At 47.0% G+C, this 18,148-nt stretch overlaps 1 protein-coding gene across 1 annotated transcript in view; it reads right to left on the minus strand.

The window, feature by feature from the left end:
* The window catches only part of gnl1 (guanine nucleotide binding protein-like 1), a 58,453-nt gene that overhangs the window by 11,987 nt on the left and 28,318 nt on the right, over positions 1–18,148 (minus strand). The window contains exons 4-7 of the mRNA XM_060850368.1: positions 10,693–10,844; positions 9,726–9,797; positions 6,436–6,643; positions 4,353–4,448 (exon numbers count right to left, since the gene is read on the minus strand). Coding sequence (XP_060706351.1) covers positions 4,353–4,448; positions 6,436–6,643; positions 9,726–9,797; positions 10,693–10,844 — 528 coding nt within the window. The remainder of the gene's footprint in view (positions 1–4,352; positions 4,449–6,435; positions 6,644–9,725; positions 9,798–10,692; positions 10,845–18,148) is intronic.

The following is an 18,148-nucleotide window of genomic DNA, read 5'->3' on the forward strand; positions in this document are numbered from 1 at the left end:
GGTGAACTTAAGGCCTGGATCGGTACCTGGGACTACGATGTTGTGGCCATCACGGAAACGTGGATAGATGAGGGACAGGAATGGTTGTTGGAGGAACCTGGTTACAGATGTTTCAGTAAGATTAGGGAGGGTGGTAAAAAAGGAGGGGGGGTGGCATTGCTAATTAGAAATGGTATAACGGCTGTAGAAAGGTAGTTTGAGGGGGATCTGCCTTTGGAGGTAGTATGGGCTGAAGTCAGAAATAGGAAAGGTGCAGTCACCTTGTTGGGTGTTTACTATAGGCCCCCCAATAGCAGCAGAGATGTGGAGGAACAGATTGGGAAACAGATTTTGGAAAGGTGCAGAAGCCACAGGGTAGTAGTCACGGGTGACTTCAACTTCCCAAATATTGATTGGAAGCTCTTTAGATCAAGTAGATTGGATGGGGCGGTGTTTGTGCAGTGTGTCCAGGAAGCTTTTCTAACTCAGTATGTAGATTGTCCAACCAGAGGGGAGGCCATATTGGATTTGGTACTCGGTAATGAGCCGGGACAAGTGATGGGCTTGTTAGTGGGTGAACATTTTGGTGATGGTGACCACAATTCTGTGACTTTCACCTTGGTCATGGAGAGAGATAGGTGCGCACAACAGGGTAGATTTTACAATTGGGGGAAGGGAAATTATGATGCTGTAAGACAGGATTTGAGGAGCATAAGTTGGGAGCATAGGCTGTCAGGGAAGGATGTGGTGGAAATGTGGAACTTTTTCAAGGAGCAGATACGACGCGTCCTTGATATGTATGTACCTATCAGGCAGGAAAGAAATGGTCGTGTGAGGGAGCGTTGGTTGACAAGGGAGGTTGAATGTCTAGTAAAGAGGAAGAAGGAGGTTTACATAAGGTTGAGGAAACAGGGTTCAGACAGAGCAGTGGAGGGATACAGGATAGCCAGAAGGGACCTGAAGAAAGGGATTAGGAGAGTTAAGAGAGGGCATGAAAAATCCTTGGCAGATAGGATCAAGGATAACCCCAAGGCATTTTCTGCGTATGTGAGAAACATGAGAATGACGAGAACGAGGGTAGGTCCGATCAAGGGCAGTAGTGGGAGATTGTGTATTGAGTCGGAAGAGATAGGAGAGGTCTTGAACGAGTACTTTTCTTCAGTATTTACGAATGAGAGGGACCGTATTGTTGAAGAGGAGAGTGTGAAACGGACTGGTAAGCTAGAAGAGATACTTGTTAGGAAGGAAGATGTGTTGGACATTTTGAACAACTTGAGGATAGACAAGTCCCCCGGGCCTGACGGGATATATCCTAGGATTATGTGGGAAGCAAGAGAGGAAATTGCAGTACCGTTGGCAATGATCTTTTCGTCTTCACTGTCAACGGGGGTGGTTCCAGGGGACTGGAGAGTAGCGAATGTTTTGCCCCTGTTCAAAAAAGGGAATAGGGATAACCCCGGGAATTACAGGCCAGTTAGCCTTACTTCTGTGGTAGGCAAAGTAATGGAAAGGGTACTGAGGGATAGGATTTATGAGTATCTGGAAAGACACTGCTTGATTAGGGACAGCCAGCACGGATTTGTGAAGGGTAGGTCTTGCCTTACAAGTCTTATTGAATTCTTTGAGGTGACGACCAAGCATGTGGATGAGGGTACAGCAGTGGATGTAGTGTACATGGATTTTAGTAAGGCATTTGATAAGGTTCCTCATGGTAGGCTTATGCGGAAAGTCAGGAGGCATGGGATTCAGGGAAACTTGGCCAATTGGATTGAAAACTGGTTAACCGGTCGAAGTCAGAGAGTGGTGGTAGATGGTAAATATTCAGCCTGGAGCCCAGTTACAAGTGGAGTTCCGCAGGGATCAGTTCTGGGTCCTCTGCTGTTTGTAATTTTTATTAATGACTTGGATGAGGGAGTCGAAGGGTGGGTCAGTAAATTTGCAGATGATACGAAGATTGGTGGAGTTGTGGACAGTGAGGAGGGCTGTTGTCGGCTGCAAAGGGACTTGGATATGATGCAGAGCTGGGCTGAGGAGTGGCAGATGGAGTTCAACCCTGCAAAGTGTGAGGTTGTCCATTTTGGAAGAACAAATAAGAATGCGGAATACAGGGTTAACGGTAGAGTTCTTAGTCAGGTGGAGGAACAGAGGGATCTTGGGGTCTATGTACATAGATCTTTGAAAGTTGCCACTCAGGTGGATAGAGCTTGTAAGAAGGCCTATGGTGTATTAGCGTTCATTAGCAGAGGGATTGAATTCAAGAGTCGTGAAGTGATGTTGCAGCTGTACAGGACTTTGGTTAGGCCACATTTGGAGTACTGTGTGCAGTTCTGGTCGCCTCACTTTAGGAAAGATGTGGAAGCTTTGGAGAGGGTGAAGAGAAGATTTACCAGGATGTTGCCTGGAATGGAGAATAGGTCGTACGAGGACAGGTTGAGAGTTCTCGGCCTTTTCTCGTTGGAACGGCGAAGGATGAGGGGTGACTTGATAGAGGTTTATAAGATGATCAGAGGAATAGATAGAGTAGACAGTCAGAAACTTTTTCCCCGGGTACAACAGAGTATTACAAGGGGACATAAATTTAAGGTGAAGGGTGGAAGGTATAGGGGAGATGTCAGGGGTGGGTTCTTTACCCAGAGAGTGGTGGGGGCATGGAATGCGCTGCCCGTGGCAGTGGTAGAGTCAGAATCATTGACGACCTTTAAGCGGCAATTGGATAGGTACATGGATGGGTGCTTAATCTAGGATAGATGTTCGGCACAACATCGTGGGCCGAAGGGCCTGTTCTGTGCTGTATTGTTCTATGTTCTAGAGTGAAAGCAGATCCATTAGGAACTTTGAGAAGGGAGTAGGATAAACAGTTATGAAGGAAAGGCGGCTGTAGTGCGACAGGAAGTGCAGGGATTGAGAGACAAATTGGAGAGGGGCGGCCATAGAGGGAGAGTACAGCAAGGGAGAAAAACAAGAGTGCTGTCAAACAGCAAGACTTTAAGAGAGGTTTTTGAAGGGCCTGTTTTCAAAACAAGAAGTGCATTTTGAATGCTCCATTACTGTTCTTTCCAAGTTTTCCCAACCTCTCAGAAGTGGCACGTGGCCTAGAGAGAATTGCAACGGTAATGACCAGTTCCAGATAGCTGAATCCCAAAGATCAAATCAAGTCGAGCACGGAAATACTTGATCCTCAGCCAAGGACAGTACTTAGGAACATTCAATCGTCTGAAACAGAAGCAGAAAACGCTGGGGAAACTCAGCGATCCAAGGGCATCTTTGGTCAAAGAGACAGAGCTAACATCGGGTCTCCGGGATGTGGACAAATGATGGGTTTTATGTTGATGGAAAAGATCAGGAGGAGCAACCGGAACAGCAGTGAAGGTGCAGGAAGGCTCGAGGATGAGGAATATGATGGGTGAATGTCACCACAGAACAAAGTATAAAGGGAGTGGTGATGTCTGCAGATAAACAGGAAAAGCTTAAAGCCAGAGTTGTTGCTACTAACAAACAATCAGGTTATTGAAAGCAAGTTATCAAAATACTATGGTGCAAACGGACACAATCAGGAGTGGTTTAATACGCTCCTGCTGTGCAGTACCATGTTTGAACAAGGTGCCCAGCAATAGTGCTCACCTGAGCAAGTCTGCAGCTTCAGTCTCACCTGAACTGCACAGATAGCAGCAAACTCTCAAATTTCATCACATCATCGTGATTTAAAGGCGTCAAGGCCCTGCGGGGGAGGGTGCAGTGAAATTTGACCAAGATGATCCTATGGATGAAAGATTTGAGTTACGTGAACAGGTTGAAAGAAATGTCTCTGATTGGATCAGGGTTGGATATAAAATAATTGAACTGGGGCACTATACAGGACTTTGACAGAGTCAGCAGGCCGGTAACCAGAGGTCACTGATTTTAAATCACTGACAAAGACAGACGAGAAGAGAAACTGGATCAACAATGTCTTCACACGTTGCTGAAATGTGGAGTGTGAGACCTGAAATCGGATTAGAACATAGATAAGTACAGCAAAGAACAGGCCCTTAGGGCCACGATGTTGTACCGAGACTTAATCCTAATGTAAAATATAGTAACAGCTAACCTGCTGGTGTCACCTAGACTTGAAATGTTAGCTTGCTCTCTCGCCCCGTAGGTATTGCCTGACCCACTGTGATTTCCAGCTATTTTTTTGGCTTTCAGCACAGGGTCCCAAGTAGTTTGCTCTGAACATGTAAGGTTATCAGGGAAAAGCATGGGGTTAAATAGTGCGACTCCTTTAAAGAGCTGGCACAGACATGTAGCAGTGGGAGTGGTTTCCCCTGGGCCGCCCCATTCTGCGGCCATTGTTAGTGGCCCAGGGTGCTTCTTTTCCTCGTTTCAAACCTTACCTTTCCCCTGCGTGATGTTCTCGCAGGCTTTAAGGAGCTGTTTGGGCCCCACGGCCATTGTCCTGACCCGCCTCCGTCTTCGGCGTTTCTGAAAAACTGAATTCCACAGCAGACACTTGAATGAAACACACAGTTCCCACTGGCAAAGTTTTAATAAGCAAAGAGCTGCATTCAAAGTTTGTGCGAAGATTTGTAGCTCGGGTGCTCGTTGTTGTTGTTCTGTTCGCCGAGCTGGAAGTTTTTGTTGCAAACGTTTCGTCCCCTGGCTAGGCGACATCATCAGTGCTTTGGAGCCTCCTGCGAAGCGCTTCTTTGATGTTTCTTCTGGTATTTATGGTGGTCTGTCCTTGCCGCTTCCAGTTGTCAGTTTCAGCTGTCCGCTGTAGTGGTTGGTATATTGGCTCCAGGTCGATGTGTTTGTTGATGGAGTTTGTGGATGAATGCCATGCCTCTAGGAATTCCCTGGCTGTTCTCTGTCTGGCCTGTCCTATGATAGTAGTGTTTTCCCAGTCGAATTCATGTTGCTTGTTGTCTGCATGTGTGGCTACTAGGGATAGCTGGTGGTGTCGTTTCGTGGCTAGTTGATGTTCATGTATGCGGATTGTTAGCTGTCTTCCTGTTTGTCCTATATAGTGTTTTGTGCAGTCCTTGCATGGTATTTTGTAAACTACGTTAGTTTTGCTCATGTTGTGTATCGGGTCCTTTGTTCAATAAGTTGTTGTCTGAGCGTGACTGTTGGTTTGTGTGCCGTTATGAGTCCTAAGGGTCGCAGTAGTCTGGCTGTCAGTTCTGAAATGCTCCTGATGTATGGTAGTGTGGCTAGTCCTTTTGGTTGTGGTATGTCCTTGTTCTGTGGTCTGTCTCTTAGGCATCTGTTGATAAAGTTGCACGGGTATCCGCTTTTGGCGAATATCTTGTATAGGTGTTCCTCTTCCTCTTTTTGCAGATCTGGTGTACTGCAGTGTGTTGTGGCCCTTTTGAATAGTGTCCTGATGCAGCTTTGTTTGTGTGTGTTGGGGTGGTTACTTTCATAGTTTAGGACTTGGTCTGTGTGTGTTGCTTTCCTGTGTACCCTTGTGGTGAATTCTCCGTTCGGTGTTCTCTGCGACCCTTAGGACTCATAACGGCACACAAACCAACAGCCACGCTCAGACAACAACTCACTAGAACAAAGGACCCGATACCCAACATGAGCAAAACTAACGTAGTTTACAAAATACCATGCAAGGACTGCACAAAACACTATATAGGACAAACAGGAAGACAGCTAACAATCCGCATACATGAACATCAACTAGCCACGAAATGACATGACCAGCTATCCCTAGTAGCCACACACGCAGACAACAAGCAACATGAATTCGACTGGGAAAACACTACTATCATAGGGCAAGCCAGACAGAGAACAGCCAGGGAATTCCTAGAGGCATGGCATTCATCCACAAACTCCATCAACAAACACATCGACCTGGAGCCAATATACCAACCACTACAGCGGACAGCTGAAACTGACAACTGGAAGCGGCAAGGACAGACCACTATAAATACCGGAAGAAACATCAAAGAAGCGCTTCACAGGAGGCTCCAGAGCACTGATGATGTCCCCTAGCCAGGGGACAAAACGTTTGCAACAAAAACTTCCAGCTCGGCAAACAGAACCACAACAAAGAGCTGCATGTTTTGCAGCAGTGAAAACACCATAAAGGTATTTCAACTATCAGCTACAGCATCTGGTTCTTAGACAAGGAAGTGAGGGATGAGATGATTAACTCCTTCCTCCCCCCCAACCGCCCCACATTCACAGTCAAATACTGGGCAGCCTGTTCCCAGTGGAGGGGATTAACCCACTCACCACCTTTACACACACAGCACCCCACCCCACCCCACTCTAATCACAGTCCAGTTCTCTCCCAGTTCAGGACAGAATGGTTTGACATGGATCAGTTGAGACAGTGTGAACTTTGACTAGATGATACAGGTCCATTCCTCCCACGGATTAGATCAGATCAGTCCGTTTGCAGCTCATTCTGATTTAACACTGCACCCATCACTACACCACAGACCATCCCTCCTCGCCACTTACCAGCGCTCGGATCTGTCTCACCCGGTTTCTCCCGAGGGTACGATGTGAAGCAGAGCACGTGGAGCTGAGGAAACTTCTGCTGGAAGTAATGTTTCCAGGCCGCCACCAGGGAGGGTGGAGCGAGATCGATCTTATTCAACACCAGGATAATATTCCTCTTCATTTCTTGGGTCACATAGTCATAGAGTGCTGGGGAAAAGTGAATCACCTGGGGAGAGACAGAGGGGAAGGAGCTGGCTCAAGACAAAAAAGTGGTAAGATGTGGGTGTGTACCAGGTAAGTCATTACCTCCTAGCTTACTAGGTTGGTTTGTGTGGAGGGGTATGTGCAAACACACACACTGCATGATGGCATGTATCCATGTGTATTTACATGTGGTATGTATTCAGAAATGCCTGTAAATTTACTTATTAGATTCCCTACAGTGTGGAAACAGGCCCTTTGGCCCAACAAATCCACACCGACCCTCCGAAGAGCAACCCACCCAGACCCATTCTCCTACATTTCCCCCTGACTAATGCACCTAACACTATGGTGCAAGTTAGCACGGCCAATTTACCGTAACCTGCACATCTTTGGACTGTGGGAGCACCAGGAGGAAACCCACACAGACCCGGGGAGAATGTGCAAACTCCACAGACAGTCGCCCGAGGCTGGAATTGAACCCGGGTCCCTGGTGCTGTGAGACAGCAGTACTAACCACTGAGCCACCGTGCTGCCTCAAATGTATGCTTCTTTTGTATTTATAGTTAACATTCCCTTATTAATCCCTCTTTTTCCACGAAGAGAGGAAATTAATTTAGTAGGCAGCTAACAAGCAGTCAAGAATAAACACAGGGAGACATATTATACACACACAGACATTTTTTTTTATATATACTGCACCACTGACAAGGTAAAATACTCCAAAACACTTTGCAACATTCACAAGCAATATCGATACTAAGCTACGTCAGGGAGTACTGGGGCAGAAGATCAGGCAAAGAATAGGTTTTAAGGAGTGCCTTGAAGGACGACAGAGTTTGGGAGAAGATTTGTAGTTCGGGTGCTCGTTGTTGTAGCTCTGTTCGCTGAGCTGGGAATTTGTGTTGCAGACGTTTCGTCCCCTGTCTAGGTGACATCCCCAGTGCTTGGGAGCCTCCTGGGAAGCGCTTCTGTGATGCTCCCTCCGGCATTTATAGTGGTTTGTCTCAGCCGCTTCCGGTTGTCAGTTGCTGTCCGCTGCAGTGGTCGGTATATTGGGTCCAGGTCGATGTGTTTGTTGATTGAATCTGTGGATGAGTGCCATGCCTCTAGGAATTCCCTGGCTGTTCTCTGTTTGGCTTGTCCTATAATAGTAGTGTTGTCCCAGTTGAACTTATGTTGCCTGTCATCTGCGTGTGTGGCTACTAAGGAGAGCTGGTCGTGTCATTTCGTGGCTAGTTGGTGTTCATGGATGCGGATTGTTAGCCGTCTTCCTGTTTGTCCTATGTAGTGTTTTATACAGCCCTTGCATGGGATTGTGTACACTACATTGGTTTTGCTCATGCTGGGTATCGGGTCCTTCATCCTGGTGAGTTGTTGTCTGAGAGTGGCTGTTGATTTGTGTGCTGTTATGAGTCCTAGTGGTCGTAGTAGTCTGGCTGTCAGTTCAGAAGTGTCCTTGATGTATGGTAACATGGCTAGTCCTTTGGGTTGTGGCATGTCCTCATTCCCACGAAACAACACGACCAGCTCTCCTTAGTAGCCACACACGCAGATGACAGGCAACATGAGTTCGACTGCGGCAACACTACTATTATAGGACAAGCCAAACAGAGAACAGCCAGGGAATTCCTAGAGGCATGGCACTCATCCACAGATTCAATCAAAAAGCACATCGACCTGGACCCAATATACCGGCCACTGCAGCGGATAGCTGGAACTGACAACCGGAAGCGGCAGAGACAAACCACTATAAACGCCGGAGGAAACATCACAGAAGCGCTTCACAGGAGGCTCCCAAGCACTGAAGATGTCACCTAGACAGGGGATGGAATGTCTGCAACACAAATTCCCAGCTCAGCGAACAGAACCACAACAAGGATGACAGAAGCTGGCACAGACGATCAGGGAGGCAGTTCGAGAGCTGCAGGTAAAGGCAAGTGAACATAGTTTTCAACAGAATACAGGATATTGCCAGGAATGGAGGGTTCGAGTTACAAGGAAAATCTTGTGACCTTTCTCATTGGAGCGTTGGAGGTTGAGGGGTGACCTTTAGAGGTTTATAAAATCACGAGGAGTATAGATAAGGTGAATGGCAGGTGTCTTTTCCCCCTGGGTGGAGAATCTCAAGACTTGGGGGCATATTTTTAAGGAGAGAGGAGAAAGATTCGAAAAAGACACGAGAGGCAACTTCTTTTGTTTTTGAAACAGAGTGGTTCGTATGTGGAATGAACCTCCAGAGGAAGTGGTGGATGCAGGCACAGTGACAACATTTAAAAGACATCGGGATAAGTACAGGAATAAGAAATGCTTGGAGGGAATATGGGCCAAGTGCAGGCAGGTGGGACTATTTTAGTTTGGGATTATGGTTGACATGGACTGGTTGGACCGAAGGGTCTGTTTCCGTGACTTTATGACATGAAGAGGGTGGAGGTGCGCAGGGATCACAGAAGGTCGTCAAGCTGGAGGGCTTTACAGCAAAGAAGAGCAATTGGAAAACATGGACCAGATCAGTCAACAGAGGGGCAATAGGTGAACAATGTACAGGGCAGGTTAGATTAAGGCAGCAGGTTTGTGAAGGAGCTCAGGGTTAGAATGGACGCAACGTGAGAGGAAGGTAAGGAAAGCCCTGGCGGTGTGGAAGTCGGTCATGTTACAGAAGGGGAAGTAGGTAACACAAGAGCAGCCGCTAATGGACTTACTAGGGGAAAAAGACAAGAGGAAGGCCGCAATGAAAAGCCATGGCTTCTCGAAGTGAACGCCAAGCACAAGCAACGGATGTGACAGCCCCACCTCATTGAAGGGAGGTCAACTCAGTGTGAGGAGGACACAAAGAGGACACAATTAAGTTCATCGTGCCAACCAGGGCAGCCATATGCATACTGCAGTGGCAGTGAGCAGAAAGTGGCGACCACTCAATCAGGGGACAACATCATCAGCCAGGACACAGAAAAATGTGATATCACTCAAGCGGTGAGTTTATACACAGCAGCAGCTGCAGCAGCAGCAATTATCCCCGTCTTAAGCAAAGATTCAGAGCACCTGTTCAGGCCAAGCCTATTGTTTAGACTGAAGTTCTGACTTCACAGTCCACTCGCAGTACATACCGGGTGCCTGACGTCTGTGATCAACAGCACTATGTCGGACATTTCCAAGACTCTCCATAGTTGACGCCAGGTCTACAGAACAGACACAGAGGAAGAATTAATACAAAAACCACATAAGGACCCAGAGAATAAATATGTGCCAGTGTTTCCTGTTTTAAGACATCTCAACTACAAAGGTGTACAGAAGAAAAAATCCTCCGCAATTGCTTCACCAGCCATCCAAGAAACAATTCTCTCCATGCCAAACAAAATCAAGTACCACTCACCTTCTGCAGCCTCCTTTTCCCCGTGGAACCAGTTCCCCTCCAACCAGACACCAGCTCACCTCTACCACCCAGTGCCAAGTGAGCAGCACACCTCCCACCAGCAACACCATCCAACCTAGCAGTACCCAGTTAGCACACACCCCAGCCCCCAATAACTCCTCAGTGCATCTCGATGAGCTCACAGACAGCATCCCGCACTCACTATTTCACAACAATCACTTTTCAACCTGCACTCTTGTTCCTGCCAATCCTTCCTTTGGTAAGTGTTTTAAATTAGTGCTCTGTCACCGACTCCCCGGTCAGAGAAGTAGTCTTCCCCTATTCAGTCTCTCATTCACTTCACATTTCAATCCCACATCATTTCACAATCACCCTCACACCAGTGTACATAGCCCCGAGTACATTTCATCTTCCAATCTCATCTCATCAATGTAAAATAATCCCAAGGTGCTATTCAGGCAGTTAGTGAGGGAAGCTATTTGTGATGTCAAGCCCTGCGTTAATCTCAATAAATATGAATGTGAAAAGGTCCTATTTATGATCCACTACTAGGGGACCCCATTGGCCACAAAGCACTTTGGAACTTTGAGGTGACAAAAGACACCGATAAATGCAACTTCTGTACCGCTTCTTCCACACATCAGCAGCTTCCTACCCCAGCACCGTCTTGGTGATTTATCTGCGTCATCCACACTGCTCACCTCCAAGTTGTGCTCAAAGTAACTGAGTTTCATAGGATCAAACGTCCTGTAAATTTTATCCAAGTATTCACGGAATGCCTTCTCTTCCTGCACCAGCAGCTGCTCCTTTGTCATTGTGTAGCTCCAAGGAGAACGCTTTGGAAAGTCCAAGACTGGGAACGAGAGACATAAGTGAAAAAACATCGTCTAAAAAAAGGGAGTGTAATTTAAGAAAAGCACAGGGACAGCTAACAACAGCTGTCCGTAACTTGGCGAAGATCTAACACATTCTGTACCAGAGAGGGGAGACAGGTTAGGTCTCTACCGATAATCGGATACCAAAATGAATCTCTCTGTGAGATAAACCAAGGGCTGCAGGGGATTTTCACTTTTAAAGTTGTCAAGTTGGAAAAACTTTGGTTAGACTACACTAATTAAAAAATTAAAAACTTATTGCCAAATTATTTAAAAAAGATATACAGGAACTGGGGACAAAAAAAAGGGTGCACAGGGATGCTATGAGGATGAAGAAGATATATATAATCAGGGTAAGCTTGGTTCTTGAGTTGGCTTGAGGGGTGACCAAATAAAGGCCATTATTACTCTGAAAGCTCTTGATAGGTTGCAAGACTAGGGCCCATGAATGCAAGAACTACTCACCATGCTATTCGGGAGAAACCTGAACCATACCTAAAGACTATCAAAATGAAGTGACCAGCATAGATCTGTGGTTCTTATGCAGGAGTCAGTGGTTCCCTCGGGTCTGAGACAAGGTTCTGAGCGCTGTGCTGTCTCCCTGTAGATTCTCCCAACACCATCAACTCTCACCCAAATTGGCAGAGATCTTACTGACGGATCAGCATTATTTAACACACGAGCCGGATACCCCATCTCTCCCACCACGAGCCAACAACTCATTTCCAAAGCTCAAGATCAAAAGTAAACCCTGAACAATGTAAACTGTTTCGGTGTTTTGACCCGACATTAAATTTTATATCACAACTACGTTTGGTTATTTGCCATTCCTTCTTCTCCATGCTCCCCAATGGCCCCAGACCTTGGAATAGTGCAAGCAAACCCCTCTGTTTGAAATATGAACACGCATGGAGGTGGAAGTTTCAACACGGTCAGGATCTCGATCAGAAGGGCTTATCAAAGATCGCTGTGAAACCTGAAAGGGCTCAGAAAAGATTTACAAGGATGTTGCCAGGGTTGGAGGGTTTGAGCTACAGGGAGAGGCTGAACAGGCTGGGGCTGTTTTCCCTGGAGCGTCGGAGGCTGAGGGGTAACCTTATACAGGTTTATAAAATCATGAGGGGCATGGATAGGGCAAATAGACAAAGTCTTTTCCCTGGGGTGGGGGGGTCCAGAACAAGAGGATGAAGGTTTAGGGTGAGAGGGGAATGAAATAAAAGGGACGTAAGGCACGTTTTCACACAGAGGGTGGTACGTGTATGGAATGAGCTGCCAGAGGCGGCTGGGACAATTACAGCATTTAATAGGCATCTGGATGGATATATAAATAGGAAGGGTTGAGGGAGATATGGGCCAAGTGCTGGCAGATAGGACTAGATTAGGTTAGAATATCTGGTCGGCATGGATGAGTTGGACCGAAGGGTCTGTTACCATGCTGTACATCTCTATGCTCGACCGTACCCTTCATGAATGCGAAATTCTCTATCAAATCTGCCTTCAACCTCTCTTCTTCAAAGAAAACAATCCCAAACTCTCCAATGAAAAAACAAAATGCAGGAGAATCGGCGAGAGAAACACACTTAGTGCTTGGAGTCTAATATGACTCTTGTTTGCCACTGGGACTTCACTGATCTATTTTTGTAATGAAAGCCCCTCACCCCAGGACAATTGCCCTGAATCTTTTCCGTACTCTCTCTAGCGTCCTCACATTTTTTTTCCTCCAGTGCGGTGTACAGTTGTGGATGCACTGCTCGGTTGACCCTACTTCACCACGCTGCGCACACTACTCCAGCTGATGTTAAACCCAAGCTTTACACAAGCTCAACATATTTGCCTGGCTTTTGGAATTTACGTCCCCCTTGATAAAGCCTTTGATATTGCACACATTATCAACACTACTCTTAAATTTCCATGCCATCTGAACACCCAGATTCCTAATCGCCAGGCTAAAGACCAGCAAGGCACGAATCAAGGGTTGGAGGGACCGTCGAGCATCGTCAGATCATAAATGAATCACTTCTCAGCATTTAATTTCATCTGCCACATCCTTCCACCGATTCCACTAACCTATACAAATTTTTGAAGTTTCTTTGGGCGGCCTGGTGGCTCAGTGGTTAGCACTGCTGCCTCACAGCACCAGAGACCCGGGTTCAATTTCCACCTCGGGCAACTGCCTGTGTGAAGTTTGCACATCTTCCCCGTGTCTGCGTGGGTTTCCTCCGGGTGCTCCGGTTTCCTCCCACAGTCCAAAGCTGTGCAGGTCAGGGTGAATTGGCCATGCTAAACTGCCCATAGCGTTAGGGGCATTAGTTAGAAGGAAATGGGGTTAGGTGAAGGGGCAAATGTAGGGGAATGAGTCTAGCTGGGTTGATCTGCGGAGGGTCGGTGTGAACTTGTTGGGCCGAAGGGCCTGTTTCCACACTGTAAGTAATCTAACTCATCTAATCCTATCTACATGACCACAATGCAAATGTTTCATTGGTAATTTTTGAACTTATACCTTGAACATCAAAATCTTTAACACTAAATAGCTGACAACAGACAGCTGTACTTAAAGGGGAAGTCAGATAAGTGTAGGGGAGGAAAGAATAAAGGAAATGTTAACACAAACAGAGATTGATGCATAAAACAGCATTAACCAGCTGGGCAGAGTGTCCTGTTTTTACACTATTTAAAGAACACGCTTTTATAGAGTCCGTCACAATCTCAGGATACCCCAAAGTGCCTTAAAACTATTCAAGTACTTTCCCAAGTGCTTATGGAGGTTTACAAATAACTGACAAAAGATCAAGAAGTGACCTTTTTTTGTCAAGTCAATCGAAAGATAAATCTTGGTCAGGACAAAGACCGTTCTTTTGCTCTTCCACGGATAGACACGGATCTTAATACGTCCACTTGAGATTGTGGACGGAATCTTGGTTTAACGCCACACCCAAACAAAACGCCAACAATGCAGCCGTCCCTCCACAGTTCCAAGCTGAGGAAACAATCCAAGTTTCTGAAGTAGAACCTCTGAACGATCCTCTGAGCTAAGAGGCAGCAGTGCTCCACTTGAGCTATGGCTAACTCGTAAGAAAGGGTAGGCGACAGGAGAGAGAAGGTAGACGGCAGAAATGCTCGCAAAAGAAAATCGCTGGAGAAACTCAGGAGGTCTGGCAACATCTATGGAGAGAAAACAGAGTTAATGTTCAGGGTCCAGTGACCCCTCTTCAGTCATGGGTTGCTTGGTTGTACCGAGTGACAGAACTGACGTAAAGTGAGAACTCAGTATCAGCCGGTTGCCTGGTCAGTTCCAGCAATGTTGATCGAACTCTGTTGGGACTGCTTCGGACAGCAGGAGGTAGGGATGACATTAAATTAGTAGAGCCCTAAAGTAGATTTAACTGAGGCCAAACAGGCAAGTCGCTTGGAAGAGGCTATTTCAAGTAAGCCTAAACTTTCTGAAGCCTACTTCACTAGACACCATCCCCTGCCCCTTCCCACCACGTTTCCCCAAAACTTTGTTGCCAGCACTTACGCTGTCATTGTGGTCAATTTTACTGCAACAATGCCAGGTGACAAGTAGTAAAGCAGTACCAATTACATAGGAACCTCGAAGATAGGAGAAGGAGTATGCTATTTGGCCCCTCGAGACATTCACAGCGATCATGGGCGATCACTAAGCTCAATACCCTGGGGTCTCCCACTTCCCTCATAGCCCTTTAGCTACAACAGCTGTCGCGACCTCTCTTTTGAAAACACAGCACCTTGGCCTCAACCATTTCTCAGCATCTCTGGGCGAAGGAATTTCTCCTCATCTCAGTTCTGAAAGGTTCTAACCCTTATCCTGAAATTATGACCCCTGGTTCTGAAATCCCCCCACCATCGGGAACATCCTTGCTGCATCTAACCTGTCTAGTCTTGTTATGATTTTATCGGTCTCTATGAGATCCTCCTGTCATTCACCTAGATTCCAATGAAAACAATCCTGAACAGACACACACTTTCTTATGTGGGTCCTGCCATCTCAGGAATCAACTTGACAAACCTTTGCCACGCTCCCTTGAAAGGAAGAACGCCCTTTCTCAGATAAGGGGGCCTCACCAATGTCCTGTATGACTGCAATAAGACATCCTTGCTCCTGCACTGAATCTTCTCACTGTGAAGGATGCATTTGAGAAACAGTGTAGCACCCTACACTGTGATAGTGCACTGAATTTTCATCCTCAGGCCCTGGGTTTAAAACTGTTCAGAGTGAGAAGGGTGCAGGTTTCTCCTGTTCTTTGAACAAAAAAACGTTGATTGCTTCGCTCCACACCCTTTTGTGCACAGCCCACAGCAGACTTCATGCACATCATTAGCATTCACTGAGACTCAGGTGGTTTATTTTAATCAGTGCAGAACAACCTCCTGGAGTGTTTGATGGGGATAGCATAGAGGGAGCTTTATCCAACCGCAAGCCATCCCTGTCCTGGGAGTGTGTGATGGGGGACAGTATAGAAGGACCTTTACTCTGTATCTAGCCCCGTGCTGTCTCTATCCTGGGAGTGTTTGATGGGGACAGTGTAGAGGGAACTTTACTCTGTATCAAGCCCCGTGCTGTCTCTATCCTGGGAGTGTTTGATGGGGGACAGTGTAGAGGGAGCTTTACTCTGTATCTAGCCCCGTGCTGTCTCTATCCTGGGAGTGTTTGATGGGGACAGTATAGAAGGACCTTTACTCTGTATCAAGCCCCGTGCTGTCTCTATCCTGGGAGTGTTTGATGGGGGACAGTGTAGAGGGAGCTTTACTCTGTATCTAGCCCCGTGCTGTCTCTATCCTGGGAGTGTTTGATGGGGACAGTGTAGAGGGAGCTTTACTCTGTATCTAGCCCCGTGCTGTCTCTATCCTGGGAGTGTTTGATGGGGGACAGTGTAGAGAGAGCTTTACTCTGTATCTAACCCCGTGCTGTCCGTGTCCTGGGAGTGTTTGATGGTGAACAGTGTAAAGGGAACTTTACTCTGTATCTAACCCTGTGCTGTCCCTGTCCTGGGAGTGTTTGATGGGGGACAGTGTAGAAGGAGCTTTACTCTGTATCTAACCCCGTGCTGTCCCTGTCCTGGGAGCGTTTGATGGGGACAGTGTAGAGGGAGCTTTACTCTGTATCTAACCCCGTGCTGTCCCTGTCCTGGGAGTGTTTGATGGGGACAGTGTAGAGGGAGATTTACTCTGTATCTAACCCCATGCTGTCCCTGTCCAGGGAGTGTTTGACGGGCTCTGTGTAGAGGGAGATTTACTCCGTATCTAACACCATGCTGTCCCTGTCCTGGGAGTGTTTGACGGGGACAGTGTAGAGAGAGCTTTACTCTGTATCTAACGCCGTACTATCTCTGTCCTGGGAGTGTTTGATGGGGACAGTATAGAAGGACCTTTACTCTGTATCTAGCCCCGTGCTGTCTCTATCCTGGGAGTGTTTGATGGGGACAGTGTAGAGGGAGCTTTACTCTGTATCTAGCCCCGTGCAGTCTCTATCCTGGGAGTGTTTGATGGGGGACAGTGTAGAGAGAGCTTTACTCTGTATCTAACCCCGTGCTGTCTCTATCCTGGGAGTGTTTGATGGTGAACAGTGTAAAGGGAACTTTACTCTGTATCTAACCCCGTGCTGTCCCTGTCCTGGGAGTGTTTGATGGGGGACAGTGTAGAGAGAGCTTTACTCTGTATCTAACCCTGTGCTGTCCCTGTCCTGGGAGTGTTTGATCGGGGACAGTGTAGAAGGAGCTTTACTCTGTATCTAACCCTGTGCTGTCCCTGTCCTGGGAGCGTTTGATGAAGACAGTGTAGAGGGAGATTTACTCTGTATCTAGCCTCGTGCTGTCTCTATCCTGGGAGTGTTTGATGGTGAACAGTGTAAAGGGAACTTTACTCTGTATCTAACCCCGTGCTGTCCCTGTCCTGGGAGTGTTTGATGGGGGACAGTGTAGAGAGAGCTTTACTCTGTATCTAACCCTGTGCTGTCCCTGTCCTGGGAGTGTTTGATCGGGGACAGTGTAGAAGGAGCTTTACTCTGTATCTAACCCTGTGCTGTCCCTGTCCTGGGAGTGTTTGATGAGGACAGTGTAGAGGGAGATTTACTCTGTATCTAACCCCGTGCTGTCCCTGTCCTGGGAGTGTTTGACGGGGGACAGTGTAGAGAGAGCTTTACTCTGTATCTGACTGTGCTTTGTCAGTATTCAATGTAAACAAGGTGTAACAGTTACAGGAAGGGCTCCTCATGCAGTGCCAATGCCCTGCAGCTGATGAAGGGCAAAGTTAAGCAATCATAGTGTAAATTAACTCTCCTCGCCATGTTGGGTGACATTGTTCACACGAGTGGAAAGGGTTAAGAGACTCCAGCATTACCAGCTATTGTTGACAGGACAATTTTCACAGCGTTAGCATCAGCAAGGTTAGTCACGGCATCGCTGACTGTGCTGATATTTTCTGTAGCTCTGAAGCCTAGTTGGACAGTGTCTGCTGACACTTCCAACTAGCTGCTGCCAATGAACCCCGGGAGGCCAGCAGCCATTGTACTGCTTGGTTATTTTTCTCCAATCGCACCCAGCAAGGGAGGTTTTCCAGGACAGGTTTCCATGGCTACCACCAAGTACTTTGCTCACTTTCAACACAAAGGGCCAGCCGAAGGGATATTTGACTGGAGGTGGTATCGCACCTAATCCTATTTACGTTCTTGCCCCAACCCAAACAGCTATTTCCAGCATAACAAAGAGCAGGAATTTCAATTTGATTTCTATAGCCACCTTTTGGACCAGGGTGCACTCAGGCAATTACAATGACTGTACCATCATTTCAGCAGGGACTAGCTAATCACAGGGATCTCCCTGGTCTGTGTTACTCAGGTCCAGGCTGCTGAGTCAGCCAGCTAGCCTCACATTCCCATCCCCTGGTATTTGCTACGATTTTTGTTTTTGTTTATAAAGTTTGCTGTGTGCAGCCACTTCATTCCCTTCCATTCCAGTGTTGTGTTCCTGGTTTAAGAGATTACTCAGACTGTAACTGTGCCAGTTAAGAGCAGGACAGACTTAACACAGGTGTTCAAAATTATGCCGTGGCCGATACAGGAAGTGCTATATATAGCACGTACAACAGTACAGGCTCTTTGGCCCTTGATGTTGTGCCAACTTTTATCGTACTCTAAGATCAAAATAACCTACACACCCTTTGTTTTACTATCATCCATGTGGTTATCCAATTCTCTTAAATGTCCCTAATGTCTCTGACTCTACCACCTCCGCTGGCAGTGCATCCTACACACCCACCACTCTCT

The sequence above is a fragment of the Hemiscyllium ocellatum genome, chromosome 35 (genome assembly GCF_020745735.1).
Source record: "Hemiscyllium ocellatum isolate sHemOce1 chromosome 35, sHemOce1.pat.X.cur, whole genome shotgun sequence".
Classification (NCBI taxonomy): domain Eukaryota; kingdom Metazoa; phylum Chordata; class Chondrichthyes; order Orectolobiformes; family Hemiscylliidae; genus Hemiscyllium; species Hemiscyllium ocellatum.